The 15,901-nt window shown below is 45.8% G+C and overlaps 1 protein-coding gene across 1 annotated transcript in view; it reads right to left on the bottom strand.

The window, feature by feature from the left end:
• Nucleotides 1-267: 267 nt before the first annotated feature.
• Stx6 (syntaxin 6) overlaps nucleotides 268-15,901 on the bottom strand; it is a 45,893-nt gene continuing 30,259 nt past the window's right edge. The window contains 3 exon segments of the mRNA NM_031665.2: nucleotides 268-1,878; nucleotides 10,587-10,681; nucleotides 14,681-14,787. Coding sequence (NP_113853.1) covers nucleotides 1,802-1,878; nucleotides 10,587-10,681; nucleotides 14,681-14,787 — 279 coding nt within the window. The 3' untranslated portion in view covers nucleotides 268-1,801.

Raw genomic sequence — 15,901 nt, 5'->3', positions numbered from 1 at the left:
TGAGGACTATCTGTGGTCTACGTTCACAGAAGACTATTCAAAACTTTAAAATTTCATGAAACAAAAGTAACACAGAACCCTATATTGAAGCCCTTTGTAATATTCACATTTTCTCCTCATCTGAAAAGAAAGAACACCACTGCATCAAACACCAGAGCTGTGCATAGCCGTGGTACTGACTTCCTTTTGGTATATTAATCTTTTAGTTTTTACCAACAGGTAGATTTTCTTACCTATCACGATCCTAAACAAGATAAAATATTCTTCTTTTAAAAATTGTTACAAATATTTATTTAAAAGTGCAATTTAAAAGTTACCTGGGCAAGCACATCATTGGAAATAATAAACAAACAAAAAAGGCCCAAAAGTCGAAATCCCAAGGCATATGAACAACCCAGGGCTCTTTTTAAAGTTGGCATGCTAAGGAATGCACAGAAAGGCAAAGCAAGAGAGGTCAAAGATCAAACTGTCCAGACGCTGCTCTTCCTGCACAGAAGACTGAGCGGCAGCCCCAGTGTGAAAGGCTGGCTCTGGACCTGACAGCTACTTCAATACCAGGCCATGCATTTGGGACAGTATAAGAAATCCCACATACATCTGCACATCTGAGGCCCAAAGCCCCAAGTGGAGTGTCAGCAGTTTCAGCTACTTCAACCCAATGAAGCATCTGTCAGTGAATTTGGACTCCCTCAGTGATTCCAATGGATGATGAAGTCAAGTTGTCACCTTAGAGAACGGAGTACAAGCTCTCTTACCTCCATCCTATTACTCATGGAGTAAGGACCGCTGGCCCAGAAGCAGCTTTCTGTGTCAGAACGGGTTCTGCACAGATGTGGTAGCTGTGCTGACCCTTCGACCTCGTCTGAGAGCCATCGGAATACGCATCAGAGAAGAAGCCATGCCCGCCTGGCCGAGTGGTGTATGCTGCTCCACACTGTATGAGGGCTCTACGTATGCAAGCTGCACCTCTGGAGAGAGAGCCCTGGGACAGACCAGGTTGGTGCTCTGTCCAGGCCTTGAGAGAGATCACCAGCCCTTCCAATAGGCTAGACCAACGCAGGTGCTGCTGTTCTCAACTGCCCCAGTCCTTTAAAGCCTTTTGTCATCTGCACCCCAATCCCCAGGGATTTCACTATTTCCTATTGCTTATCCCTGCCACAAAGACACCCGGAAAAGCAATTTAATCTCAGCTCTTACCCAGCAAAACGAAACACTGCATTTCTGTCACGAAGTGATTCTGAGCCTTCTGTCCTCAGCAGCAGCCAGCTCTCGGGCTAAGAAACAAACAGCAATGGGAAACATACACCCTAGACGCCCGCATTCTTGCCAGGCCTCTTCTGAAGGGAGAGTGGCACCCATCTAAGCAGGGAAAGGGTCTGAGTAGAAAGAAAGACTGCCAGAGACCAGCAGAATGAGCAACGGAGTAAGTGGGGCTGTTAGTTCTTCTGATGACTCGGAGTCCTTCCTTCCTTCCTTCCTTCCTTCCTTCCTTCCTTCCTTCCTTCCTTCCTTCCTTCCTTCCTTCCTTCCTCAAGGAGCGAGGTCCAGTAAGGCAAAGCAGGGGCTTGCTGTCCTCAGCTTCCTGGGGCAGCCAAGGGCTTCTGCTGTCCAGCCGGGCATGTGGTCACCTCCTCCTTCTTCTAAGCCTGCCCTTTGAACGCTGGGAGAGAAGGCTGTCCCGATGCCGGAGTCACAGAGGAAGCAGGGCGGAGGTGTGTTTCTGGGAGAGGAATGTAAGTGGCCGAGTGCTTGCTGCTCCTCTTCCCTGGGTCCTCGTGCAGAAGCGCCAAGGCGACCACCATCACAGCACTAGGAAGAGGGTCAGCACGACCAGCAGGACCGCGAAGAGGATGGCTATGGCACACCACTGGCGCCGATCTGGAAGGCAGGACACAGAGGTGATCTTCCCAGAGTTAGGCACGCCCCTCCCTGAGACACAGGTACTCAGACTTTAGGACAACACACCACTGAAGCAGAGGACGGTCAGAGCGTGCACATGACGGGGGCAGAGCAGATCCTGACCCTGCCCAGGCACCAGGTCCCTTTTGCTGTTCTGCCTTGGGGCTACACTTCAGCCGCATCTACAACTCTGCCATTAAGTGCAGGCTTTGAGTCCCAAGCCCTTAGCTGAAGTCCATGGATCTTAGCTTTCTGCTGGTGGCCGGTGCACCAGGGAAAAGGCTTCTGGCACTGGGGTGACAGATCAAAGCTCGTCTGCTTTACTCTCCCACCAAGGAAATGTGCTTGAGCAATGCACATGCTCTTATCCCAGTGAGCACTGTGAGAAGGCGGAGAGAGCCACTGCTGCCGCTTTAGGAAGTGAGCGGCAGAAACAGCAAGCTCCCGTGGCAGAGAGTGACTAATTTCATATCACACCTAGTCAGGTAAGAATAAGCTAGCCAGTAACTGTGCTCAAATGACTTCCACAATATATCTGTAACGAAAGCCAATGCCTTCTGAGACCTTCGGGCCTTGGAGCAATTGGCATACAATACAGAAAGACCACAGTTCTTCTAGACCGTTGAAAACAGAGAAGCCCTCTGCAAGACAGAGAGGCAAACAGCCCAGGGATGCCCTCTGCAGCACACAATCCTGAGCCTACAACTGTCCCCCAGGGTAAAGAACGGCGGCATGGCATGCAGTGCAGGGCCCAGCTTGAGGGACCAGCCACTGAGACAGCACCGTCATTAGGATGAACTTGGTGAAATGTGACCCATACAAGTGGCCTCGTGTCCTTCACAAAGGACCAGGACAATACAAAGAAATGTTACTACGAAGCCAGGCATGCTGGGTGTGCCTATTAACACTAGGAAGGCTGAAACAGGAGAATTCCCACAAGTTGACAGCTAGCCAAAGTACCAAATCAGCCAGAGCTATACAAATTCTGTGAAGGAACAAGGAGCAAAGAAGGACACGATGAGGAGGACTGAGTGCCTAACTGTCTGCTGCACAGGCAAGAGAACCAGCCCTGAGCTGAGGTAAACAAAAGGCATGGCGCGTGCACATGGATCCCGGGGCTGGTGTGGAGCAGACAGGTAGATCCTTGGGACCTTGCTGGCCAGCCATTCCAGCAGAACCTACAAGCTTTAGGTCTCAAAAAATAAAGATAAGGTAGGAAGTAATAGAGGGAGACACTCCAGTTGACATCTGACCCGCACTTGCACATACACAATCATCATTATGAGAATATAGCAGAACCAGGAGAACAAGCCATTGAAATACAAGTATAAAGGTGTAGGAAAAGTGAAGATGTTGTTAAAGTCTATTGGACAGCCTTTAAGATCTCAGCACAGCACAGCTTTGATGAGCATATTATGGGATGGTCTGAATTTGGGAAAATAGCTAGGAAAACTCTCCACAGAGCAAATCGTGTACTTAATAAGTGCCACAGTATCAGTGCCTTGGAGCTGTCTCGTGGCCAAAAGATGTGAACGCCAACAAGCACAGGAAAGGTCTTTTTGCCTGCCTGACTCCTTGTCTGCCCCACATACCTGAAACTCATTGAGTAACTAAGACCCGAGTGTGCCTACCACTCCTTTTGTCTGAAGCAGGACTGCCCTGAAGGCTTGAGGAGGCAAACGCCAATGTTTGGAAGACACTCTCTCACCTCATCACTCCATCCTAACAAGCGTGAACACAGTGACAAAAGCAGCTCTTCTCAGAGCCTCCAGAGGAGCCAGGCCACAGGGCAGTCCTGGAGCAGAGCCCTACCCCAGCAGTGCTTCTCAGTCTTCCTAATGCTGCAACCCTGTGTCTCATACAGTTCATCATGGTGTGCTAACCCCAACTACAGAATTATTTTCATGGCTACTTCATAACTGTAATTCTGCTACTATTATGAATTGTAATGTTCTGATATGTGACCCCTGTGTAAAGGTTGTAGGACTCCCAAAGGGGTCTCGACCCACAGGTTGAGAACCACTGTGTTAGCGGGAGGCCCAACACTGGTGAGCTTTCCTTCAGAAGCTTGGCCAGCCTGTCAGTGAATGTGGGAGAAACGGAAACATGTTAAGGTATTGAATATGCCACCTCCTTCACTTACTCATTACCCAAGGCACACACAGATCAGACCACCACTCTGTAGCTCATAAATATGTATATTATGTGTTAATTCCCAAAATTAAATTAACCAAGACTTTGAGGCTACTAAAACTCACTAGTATGACAGCACGATGGGCATATACCATACTTTTGTCAAAGCCCATGTGACAGGCCTGGTGTGTGGCACATTAATCCCAGCTCTTGGAAGGCAGAGGCAGAGGCAGAGGCAGAGGCAGAGGCAGAGGCAGAGGCAGAGGGATCGCTGAGCTCTAGCATAGCAGGGGCTATGTAGAGAGACCCTGTCTCAAACAAAGAAAAGAAAGAAGAAAGCTTATTAATATAAAAAGGCAATAATAAACCACTTTTATTACAAGCAAATGATACTTAGGCAGGGCAAAGCCAGAGCAGGGACCGGCTTCCTCCTTCTTCCCCTCATACACACTTCCCGGCACTTCCTCCTCCAGCAGCCCACCATTCTAAACGCCAGATTTGCTATATAGCCTGGCCTTGACACTCCAAATTCCATATCCCTCAAGTCAATTTCTCTTGAGCAACTGCATTACACAGGGGTTCTAATCAAGTAGACCACTGTGGGAACTACCACAGTCCAGGCCTACACCTTTTAAACCTCTTTCCTCTGAAGTGGTTAAGTTGCTTCTATGAGGCATAACTAGGCAACCCTAGGGAGCTATTACCCCGGCAGACATCTGAGCACTTCTTATATGGCTTCTTTTTTTTTTTTTTTTTGGTTCTTTTTTTCGGAGCTGGGGACCGAACCCAGGGCCTTGCGCTTCCTAGGCAAGCGCTCTACCACTGAGCTAAATCCCCAACCCCCTTATGTGGCTTCTTGTATGGGCCCTAACAACAGTTTTCCAGGACCAGGCATGTAATTCAGAGCTAAGCCCATGCTCCACTACCGAGCTGCACCTCCAGCTGGAAGCAAGCTCAGAACAAAAGGAACTCCAACGGTAGTTTCTTCCTCTGCCTTCAGGAAGAAAGATGAACCACAGACTGCTGAAGGGGAAGGGACCTCAGGATTATTCAAAAGAGTATTTTTCTCTGGGTAATACAAAGGGAAATCACTGCCTTTCTTGGGTCATTCACAAAAGTGATGTGGGGTCTTGACACATTTCTCTCACGCAGTAGCCAACCAGGAAGGGAAGGGAGGGCCTGGTTCTCGGGAGCTGCTGATGTGTGCTCGGGGGCTGCTCAATCAGATCCTGATGCTGTTTTGAGACTACCTTTACATACGGGTTTGATAACAAAGCACTGAACTTAACCAAAAGTCATGGAAGAGAAGAGAACAATTACGAACTGCCTGGTCAGTAAACTGAAGTGTGGATATTATGGCACTATTTCTTTGGTAGCAAGCAAAAATTAAAATGAAGGGTATTTCATGCTAACTGCCCCGTTAAGATACAACAGAGCAGTGCAGACTCTCTTCTGTACACAAATATAACCAAGTATGTCATGCTGTTTCCCAAACTCTTCTTTCTGGACAAAGCAGACTAAAGCATAAGAAAGCTTCAGTGTTGCGGACACTGCAGGACTTTCCTACGCTCTTCACACCCAGAGTGCTAGAAAACAAAACACACAGACGCCTTTGTCCATTCGCTCCCCCAGCAGAGCTGATGCTGAGAGGCCTGTACAACGAGCACACACAGCAGTGAGAGGCTAGTGTGTAACTGGCCGCGTTAACGCTTCCTTAAAGCATTTAATACAAGGGTACTGAGAAGATGCCTCGGTGGGAAAAGTGTCTGCTAGTTAAGCAGAGAACCTGAGTTTGGATCCCCACAGACAGGTAAAAGCCAAGTGCTTTGGTTTATGCCCATAACCAGAGTGCTGGGTTCAGGGAAAAGACAAGGAGGCAGAGGTAGGTGGATCCAGGGGGTTCACACTGGTCGGCCAGGATAGGCAAAATGGTATGGTTCAGGTTAATGAGCGACTTAGTCTCCAAAAACTAAGGCTGAAGGCTAGAGAGATGGCTCAGCAGTTAAGAACACTGACTGCTCTTCTAGACAACCCTAGTTCAGTTTCCAACATCCACATGGTAGCTCCCAACTGTGTAACGACAGTTCCCGGGAACCAACATCCCTACACAGACATACATGCAGGCAAAACATCAATGTATATAATAAACGAATAAATAGATAAAAAGGCTGAGAGGCCAGTGAGATGGCTGAATGGGGAAAAGCACTTGCTGCCAAGCCTCACAACCTGAGTTAAATCTCCAGATCCCACTCGATGGGAGGAACTCCCTCAACACACATGTGCACACAAACATGTGCACAAACAATAGATAGCTAGAGATTAATAGACAGACAGACAGACAGACAGTAAAATAAAAATGACCTCTGGTTTCCACACAGGCATAGACCTACAAAAACACATGTATTATCTGCAAAAAAACACATGTACACACACATATTCCACACACACATACATAAAATTTAAAAGCAAATACAAAAAATAGTAGACCATAGGTAGAAGAGAACAGAGGAACCAGAAAACAAGCTTCAGACCCTTCTCTAACGGTGGGGAAGATACACTGAGCTGGGGCCTGCTTCCTGTAGAATAAACACAACTTCAGGCAAAGAACCTGCTTGAAGCATAAAGGCGTTTGACCTAGAGAGAAAAGAAAGAACTAAGCCATATATAGCAAACCAGTTGCTAACATTAAACTAAATGGAGAGAAACTTGAAGCAATCCCACTAAAATCAGGGACTAGACAAGGCTGCCCACTCTCTCCCTACTTATTCAATATAGTTCTTGAAGTTCTAGCCAGAGCAATCAGACAACAAAAGGAGGTCAAGATCGGAAAAGAAGAAGTCAAAATATCACTATTTGCAGATGATATGATAGTATATTTAAGTGATCCCAAAAGTTCCACCAGAGAACTACTAAAGCTGATAGACAACTTCAGCAAAGTGGCTGGGTATAAAATTAACTCAAATAAATCAGTTGCCTTCCTCTATACAAAAGAGAAACAAGCCGAGAAAGAAATTAGGGAAACGACACCCTTCATAATAGACCCAAATAATATAAAGTACCTCGGTGTGACTTTAACAAAGCAAGTAAAAGATCTGTACAATAAGAACTTCAAGACACTGAAGAAGGAAATTGAAGAAGACCTCAGAAGATGGAAAGATCTCCCATGCTCATGGATTGGCAGGATTAATATAGTAAAAATGGCCATTTTACCAAAAGCAATCTACAGATTCAATGCAATCCCCATCAAAATACCAATCCAATTCTTCAAAGAGTTAGACAGAACAATTTGCAAATTCATCTGGAATAACAAAAAACCCAGGATAGCTAAAGCTATCCTCAACAATAAAAGGACTTCAGGGGGAATCACTATCCCTGAACTCAAGCAGTATTACAGAGCAATAGTGATAAAAACTGCATGGTATTGGTACAGAGACAGACAGATAGACCAATGGAATAGAATTGAAGACCCAGAAATGAACCCACACACCTATGGTCACTTGATTTTTGACAAAGGAGCCAAAACCATCCAATGGAAAAAAGATAGCATTTTCAGCAAATGGTGCTGGTTCAACTGGAGGGCAACATGTAGAAGAATGCAGATCGATCCATGCTTATCACCCTGTACAAAGCTTAAGTCCAAGTGGATCAAGGACCTCCACATCAAACCAGACACACTCAAAGTAATAGAAGAAAAACTAGGGAAGCATCTGGAACACATGGGCACTGGAAAAAATTTCCTAAACAAAACACCAATGGCTTACACTCTAAGATCAAGAATCGACAAATGGGATCTCATAAAACTGCAAAGCTTCTGTAAGGCAAAGGACACTGTGGTTAGGACAAAACGGCAACCAACAGATTGGGAAAAGATCTTTACCAATCCTACAACAGATAGAGGCCTTATATCCAAAATATACAAAGAACTCAAGAAGTTAGACCGCAGGGAAACAAATAACCCTATTAAAAAATGGGGTTCAGAGCTAAACAAAGAATTCACAGCTGAGGAATGCCAAATGGCTGAGAAACACCTAAAGAAATGTTCAACATCTTTAGTCATAAGGGAAATGCAAATCAAAACAACCCTGAGATTTCACCTCACACCAGTGAGAATGGCTATGATCAAAAACTCAGGGGACAACAGATGCTGGCGAGGATGTGGAGAAAGAGGAACACTCCTCCATTGTTGGTGGGATTGCAAACTGGTACAACCATTCTGGAAATCAGTCTGGAGGATCCTCAGAAAATTGGACATTGAACTGCCTGAGGATCCAGCTATACCTCTCTTGGGCATATACCCAAAAGATGCCCCAACATATAAAAAAGACACGTGCTCCACTATGTTCATTGCAGCCTTATTTATAATAGCCAGAAGCTGGAAAGAACCCAGATGCCCTTCAACAGAGGAATGGATACAGAAAATGTGGTACATCTACACAATGGAATATTACTCAGCTATCAAAAACAACGACTTTATGAAATTCGTAGGCAAATGGTTGGAACTGGAAAACATCATCCTGAGTGAGCTAACCCAATCACAGAAAGACATACATGGTATGCACTCATTGATAAGTGGCTATTAGCCCAAATGCTTGAATTACCCTAGATGCCTAGAACAAATGAAACTCAAGACAGATGATCAAAATGTGAATGCTTCACTCCTTCTTTAAAAGGGGAACAAGAATACCCTTGGCAGGGAAGAGAGAGGCAAAGATTAAAACAGAGACTGAAGGAACACCCATTCAGAGCCTGCCCCACATGTGGCCCATACATATACAGCAACCCAATTAGACAAGATGGATGAAGCAAAGAAGTGCAGACCGACAGGAGCCGGATGTAGATCGCTCCTGAGAGACACAGCCAGAATACAGCAAATACAGAGGCGAATGCCAGCAGCAAACCACTGAACTGAGAATAGGACCCCCGTTGAAGGAATCAGAGAAAGAACTGGAAGATCTTGAAGGGGCTCGAGACCCCATATGTACAACAATGCTAAGCAACCAGAGCTTCCAGGGACTAAGCCACTACCTAAAGACTATACATGGACTGACCCTGGACTCTGACCTCATAGGTAGCAATGAATATCCTAGTAAGAGCACCAGTGGAAGGGGAAGCCCTGGGTCCTGCTAAGACTGAACCCCCAGTGAACTAGACTGGTGGGGGGAGGGCGGCAATGGGGGGAGGGTGGGGAGGGGAACACCCATAAGGAAGGGGAGGGGGGAGGGGGGAGGGGGATGTTTGCCCAGAAACCGGGAAAGGGAATAACACTCGAAATGTATATAAGAAATACTCAAGTTAATAAAAAAAAAAAAAAGAATAAAATGCTTGTCCTTTAAATTGGTTTGTAGAAAAGAAAGTGAATCTCATCCTATAATAAAAAAGAGGTTATTATTTAAGCCAAAAAAAAAAAAAAAAAAAAAAAAAAAAAAAAAAAAAAAAGAAAGAACTACAGACGTGCGCTTCTTCTTTGGCTTGGAATTGCTGGGTCCTTGTCTGAGGTCTTCTCCAGCTTGCAGTAGTTGTGAATATTTACAGAGCATGAATGTTAAGCTCCTTTGGCTTATTTTACACTCAGTGCTCCCCGCTCTGTGGTGCTTGCCATAGAACACAGGGCCTCACCTCTGCCTGCTAAAGCTCTCCCACTGGGCTCTATCCACAACTCTCAGTGTTTTAGTTAAGAAGTGAAGGCCAGACACTGCTGTGTAACCGAGCCAGGAGGCACACTGCTGAAGAGCCCACTGGCCTGTGTTTCAATCCGCCATGTTGCATGCACCTGACATCCAGAGACCACCAGGGGAATGAGGAGGCAGGAAATGGGGAGGGTCTGTTATGAGGGGGGCATCCTATGGCCCAAAGCACTCAAATTATCTCAAGAAATAGCTCAGGTCTTCCTTTCACCAGACAAGCCCCTCCAGATAAAGAGGAGATACTGGATTTTGACTTGAAATATATCATTTCCTGTCTGTCAGGGGAGGCAATTTGTAGTAAACCCCAACCCCCAAAATGTAGATTAGCAAACATCTTCAAATATGGTAACTGACTTGAGAACTTACTTCCTCATCCCCACCCTGGCACACAATTGCTAGGATAGCAGTTTATAAGACTGTCACAGTCTGAAGAAGTAGGTATGTTTGGAATAATGAAAGGAAGACAGTTCAGAGAGAGCAGCAACTGTTTTAGCAATTGCAACTTTAAGTAGGTTCCCTAGGGCTGGTGAGCAAAAGGGCCTGCTGTCGTGAACACGTGTGGCACGGAAAGTGTGTGCATGCACGCATGCGTGTATACACACACACACACACCACACCCCACATGTAAAATAAAACCATCAGAAGAAAAGTTAAGTTCTCTAATGTGACAAGAAAAAAAGAAAAAAGTAAAAAAAAGGATTTGTGATTGTGGGGAAGTTCCCTACTGGGAGAACACTGGACAATTGGGCATAAGATTCTCCCAACGTGTGGTCCACAAGCACAGGCTATGCCTCTATACACTAGTGTTCCATTTTCTGAGCTAAAAGTAGCACAGACAAATATGTCTCAGACAGAGTCACACATACATACCACTGGTCATGTGAGACACTTTTGCAAGTTTCTTCATCACGTTGTCCAGTCGAGACTGAGTGCTCTCCAACTCGTGAGAGAAATCATCCAGCATGCTAGAGAGGAGGAGGAAGTGATTGGTAAGCAGAGCCTTGTATTTGCCGTGCTATTAAGTAAGGCCTGGGCCTTCTTCTCAATAAAGATAAAAGGCATCCTCTGGGACTCAGGATCCACTTTATTACCTCAAATCCTTGGAACAACTTATGTTTTGTTTTGTTTAGTTTAAATAACTTTGGGAAATATATGCCTTAAAAAACATGTTACATATGCTATAGATTACTCAAGAACCTTAGCAGGGTCTGGGGTAGTTCCCATTATCAAGTGCGCTTGTATTTCTGCAGAAGAACCGAGGAAGAATCACAGCTACATTCGGTTTAGCTGAGGCTTTTCCATCACACAAGTCTGCTGCAAATTAAACACTTGGATTGTAGATTTCAGAACTGCAGACAAGGCAGTGTGCCTCCGACTTACAACACTGCCAGCTCAGGCGCAGAGCCAGAGAGCAGACTTTGTCTTGTCTACTTCGAACAAGGTATCCCATACAACTCTCTGAAACTCTTGATACCTGCTAAACAGGGTGACCATGCCAAAGCAATGCCTGTGCAGGGCCTTCGAGAAGTACATGATACACAAAGGTACTTTATGTCAATGTGAGTTCAGGAATATACCTTAAACCAGACAGATTCTCCTTTAAAGCACTGCCTTATTATAAGTTAAAAGCCAGAGCCTTGGCATCCCTGATGGTGTATAGGGTAGGGTAGGGATCTCTCTCTTCTCTTCTCTTCTCTTCTCTTCTCTTCTCTCTCTCTCTCTCTCTCTCTCTCTCTCTCTCTCTCTCTCTCTTCTCTCTCTCTCTCTCTCTGTGTGTGTGTGTGTGTGTGTGTGTGTGTGTGTGTGTGTGTGTGATGCACCACATTGCAGAAAAGCAGTGTTTCTCCAAGGAGCACAGGCGAGCCAGCTCAGGAGGCCTCTGTTACCTGCTCTCCAACATGCTGCTGGAGCAGCGCTCAACACTCTGCTTGCGTTCTAGCAACCTTTGCTTCATAAATTACTGTACATTCCAGACTTCGGCTTCTGACTAGTACATGATTAGTTTGAGGCTAAAATTCATACACCAATTAGTACCACAGCCTCCCTACAAAGGCCTTATTTACTTTGACAGTGTCACTGGCAGCTATAAACCATTGCTCTGAGTGTGAGCCCACAAAGGACACATGACAGTCACTCAGTATCTGGAGCTACTAAATCCTCATTAAGTTAACTATCACACGCCACACTGACAACTAAGTAAATAGGTCTTTGTTCTATACCTGAGTTTTCAAATTAAAACATGCTTAGTTCATCTCAGATCCTGGCAGCACTTTGGTCCTGTGGCTGGCAGGCATCTCCAGGCCAAGCACTGAAAAACAAGGGCTACTTGTGTGTGCTGGGTGTAATTTTTCGTACTAAAGATAAAACTGGCTTGTCAGTCAGTCCTCAGCCAAGCACAGCCACACCAAGTTTCTACCCAACAGAGAGACATACGGGTCACAAATGTCACTTTGCATCTTTTGGCCACTGTGCTTTTTTAAAGATTTTAAAATTTGAGCCAGGACTCGAATGCAGTCCCAGCTGGCCTTGGACTTAGAAGGATGATCCTGACCTCTACCCACCAACTATGTGAGCCACCAAGCCTGGCTAACACAGTGCTGGGGACTGTATGCCAGGCAAGCACTACACCAACTGGCTCTGAAATTGAGTTTTAGCTCTATTTTATCTAGGCTACTATATACAAAGTATCCCTTCAACATGAAGTATAAAGATGATTAATAAACTCCCTGCCCTTTGCTCCAGACCCCAGCACTCCCTTTCTGCTCACCGCCCATTTCAGCTCATTTGGCCACATTCTACACGCTCAGTAGCCACATGAGGCTGGTGGCTATCCTTCTCGACAGCATCAGTTCAAGGCCCATATTTCTTCCCTTCATGACTACCAGATGCATAAATACCCAGCTTAAAGAGCAGACAGTCCTCCAGGGATGTGACAGTAAACTGCGGTTCTCTTCCCTTACCTATGTGTTCTCATCACTTCAGCTTCTTCTGGCCTTCCTCCTCTTTGGAAGCGGCATGCTTTTATCTTATGACGCAGACGCTTGTCCTCAGACTTGATGGTGCAGAATTAGCACACAGGATTTAGCCCTAGACCATGTGATTCCCACCGCTGCCATCCTCCCCACTTCTCTGATATATATAATTGTGTCACAATTTGATTAGGTCAATATTCAACATTAACATTAAGCCATCTAAGTGCAGGCTAGTCACAGCTGAGAGGTTTATTGTGGGAATCACTCTGCTTCACGTTTGCTCCCCTCTGGCTCAGGGGTCAGCTTTCTTTGGCCTATTGAATCCATAACCTGCCTGTTTTCCATACGCTAAACTGGCATAACTCAGTTTCCTGTTGTATGTTCTCCAGAATCTTTGCAAAAACATTTCTGTTGCTGCTGTGCTCACTTTGAAGGGACTGGAGACAAACTATCATCATTTCACCATCTTTAACTAATTGGATCTCAGGTTGCCTCTCTTTTCCAGCTGCCTCACCAACAAAGAGTTGAAACCCTTCTGTTTAAATAGAAACTCACCCTGTGTGTTTGGGTTCCTCTTACTCTAGATCCTCACTTGGCATGGCCACCTGGCTCCACTCCAGTATATCATCTAAAACCCAGCACCCGCTCAAGCCATCACTTCAAACACTACCTCCCTGCCCGTCCTGCACACTGAAAAGGGAAAGTCCCGCCTTCTCATCACACTGACAAGCCTCACCTGCTGCCCTCTGACCGCCCCCCCCCCCAGGACTTCCGCTCCCCTTCTCCGCAGGCCAGACACTGAAAACCTTGTTGTGTGTGTGCACACTTGCCCCTCTGAGTCTCCCCAGGGGCTTCCTCCCTCCTGCACACACGGCTACATGCATCTCTACAGAGTCACTGGCTCTTTCTCACCCACCTATATTCTGACTATCCCACAGGTTTCAGCCGGCCCTCTTTCTTGGAAAAGGCAGGGCTCTCTAGTCAGCTGAACTGGTCTTCCACAGTGACAATGGCTCTCTTTCCCCACTGCCACCCCGGGCCCACGTCCTTCATTTGTACAATATGTGCAGTCCTGGGAAGCAGAAAGCATTCTGATGGCAGGCAGAGTCTGTCCTGCTCTCTCCTGCCTCCCCAGGGCCTCCTGGACAGTTTGGTGCAGACTACGTGACCAGGAAGAGCTGTTAACAACCACATGTAACAATAAACACTAGACTGGAGTACCCTGAGACATCTAGGTAGACATCCCCGCTCACCCGGGAAACAAGTAGAATTGCTATATGACACGGCAGCCTTCAAGAAAGCTGTGTATACATTTCCTACTGTACAGTGTAAAAGACAGGTTCTTCAGCAAAAACAATTTTAAAGAGTTATGGTTTTTAAAAGATTTATTTATTTTATGTATGTGAATACACTGTAGCTGTCTTCAGACATACCAGAAGATCCCATTACAAATGGTTGTGAGCCACCATGTGGTTGCTGGGAATTGAACCCTGGACCTCTGGAAGAGCAGCCAGTGCTCTTAACCACTGAGCCATCTCTCCAGCCCATGTTTTTTCCCCCTTTGTTTTGAGAGGTAAGATTGCTTGTGCTAATTAAAATAAAATGTGAATGTTCTCTTATGATCTGATTTATGTTAATGCAGTAGGGTACTGGAAGGGATGACAGTCAGGAGTTCTAATGCCATCCTCATGCCCGTCATCCTCTTCTGGGCACTGCCTCCAGAGGTCACAGCTCTATCTGCTTCCCATTCCTAACTCTGCCTCAAGAACCTGCTCAGACCTTAGTATCTTTGAAAGGGTTTTTAAAGTAACAGCTTTGCCTAAACCACAGCTGTAAATTTTATCTGGTAGATTTGCTTCTTTGAGGGAGCAACAAAGTAAAAACTGCAACCATACATTCAGTAGCTTTTCTCGGTAGCAGCCATGTAATTCACTGCTAGGCTTTGAGGGGCTCAATCAGCGTCACTGCAGATACGGGCATCGCACTACTCACACTGCCTGTTCCTCCAGCTCCCCTCCGATGCGCTGGGACATGTTCTTCAGCACCCCGATGCTGCCAGAGACCAGCTCCAACTGCTCATCCTGCTGTTCCACAATCAACTGGTGCCAGAGACACGGAAATAAGCAATTAAAATCCATCTTACCTGGTTCCAAGCCCAGCACTCCAGCAGCTGCTAGCTTCTTTGCCAGCTTGGGACAATTCACATTCAAAAGCAAAGCCCAGAAATCAAAGCAGCAGACCATTGCCTCTGAGAACACACTGCTCTAAAGCCTGGATTGTCAAGCCACTGCTACCCCTGCTGATCCAACGTGTGAACAGTCAGCGGGGCTCGAAACCATCAAGAGAGATTTACTCTGCTTGGCTGCGGTCCAGTAAGGGAACAGACAATGCCAAAAGCACAGAAGCATATGACCACCACATCAGGGGTTGGTTAGGAAGAGGAAGCCCACTGCCAAGATCAAGGGCTCTGTCCACAATACACTGCCACAGTGTCAGTGAAAGACAGCCTAGCAGATCTCTGGTTGTGAGAGGACTGCATAGAGTCCTTTTCTTCTTCTTTAAGGACAGTAAGTTACCTCAAAGCAACTGTTGGCTGACAAGGACATACTTTCAATTGGGCTGTGGTTCCCTTATTCTCTACTAAAAACTTTGCTTCACTGTAACATTTTGAGAGCAAACAACTAGTTAGGCCAACATAACATAAAAAGAACAAAGAAACACAAAGCCTACATATAAGCATAAAGCAGTATTTATCAACCAAAGTGTGAACGGACAGCTGATTCTCATATCCTGATCCATAAGGTCATGGTTAGCCGGCTTTTACTAGCATAGCAATATGTAAAAGCAACAACCCAAGCTGGCGAGGGTGCCTCAGCCCTACGATCTCAACACACAGGAAGCTGGGACAGAATGTTTGAGGTCAGCCTGGACTACACAGCATGACTCTGGCTCAATAAAATCATAACAATAAATACATAAATAAATGAATGCAACAACATGGAGATAATTAAGTTTATTTTCCTTCAATGTCTCAACCTCTGTCACAGCAACTGTTTTTATGTAGAATGAAACAAACCAACGGCTTTCAATGGAGAGAACAAGAACTCGGTGTTTCTGAAAGTATCTTTGTTAAATAAAAAGCTGAATGGTGGGTTGGGGATTTAGCTCAGTGGTAGAGCGCTTGCCTAGCAACCGCAAGGCCCTGGGTTCGGT

This window comes from Rattus norvegicus, chromosome 13 (assembly GCF_021556685.1).
Source record: "Rattus norvegicus strain SHRSP/BbbUtx chromosome 13, alternate assembly SHRSP_T2T, whole genome shotgun sequence".
Classification (NCBI taxonomy): Eukaryota; Metazoa; Chordata; class Mammalia; order Rodentia; family Muridae; genus Rattus; species Rattus norvegicus.
Note: the sequence above shows the minus strand (reverse complement) of the source record. Positions and strands in the feature narration are given on the sequence as shown.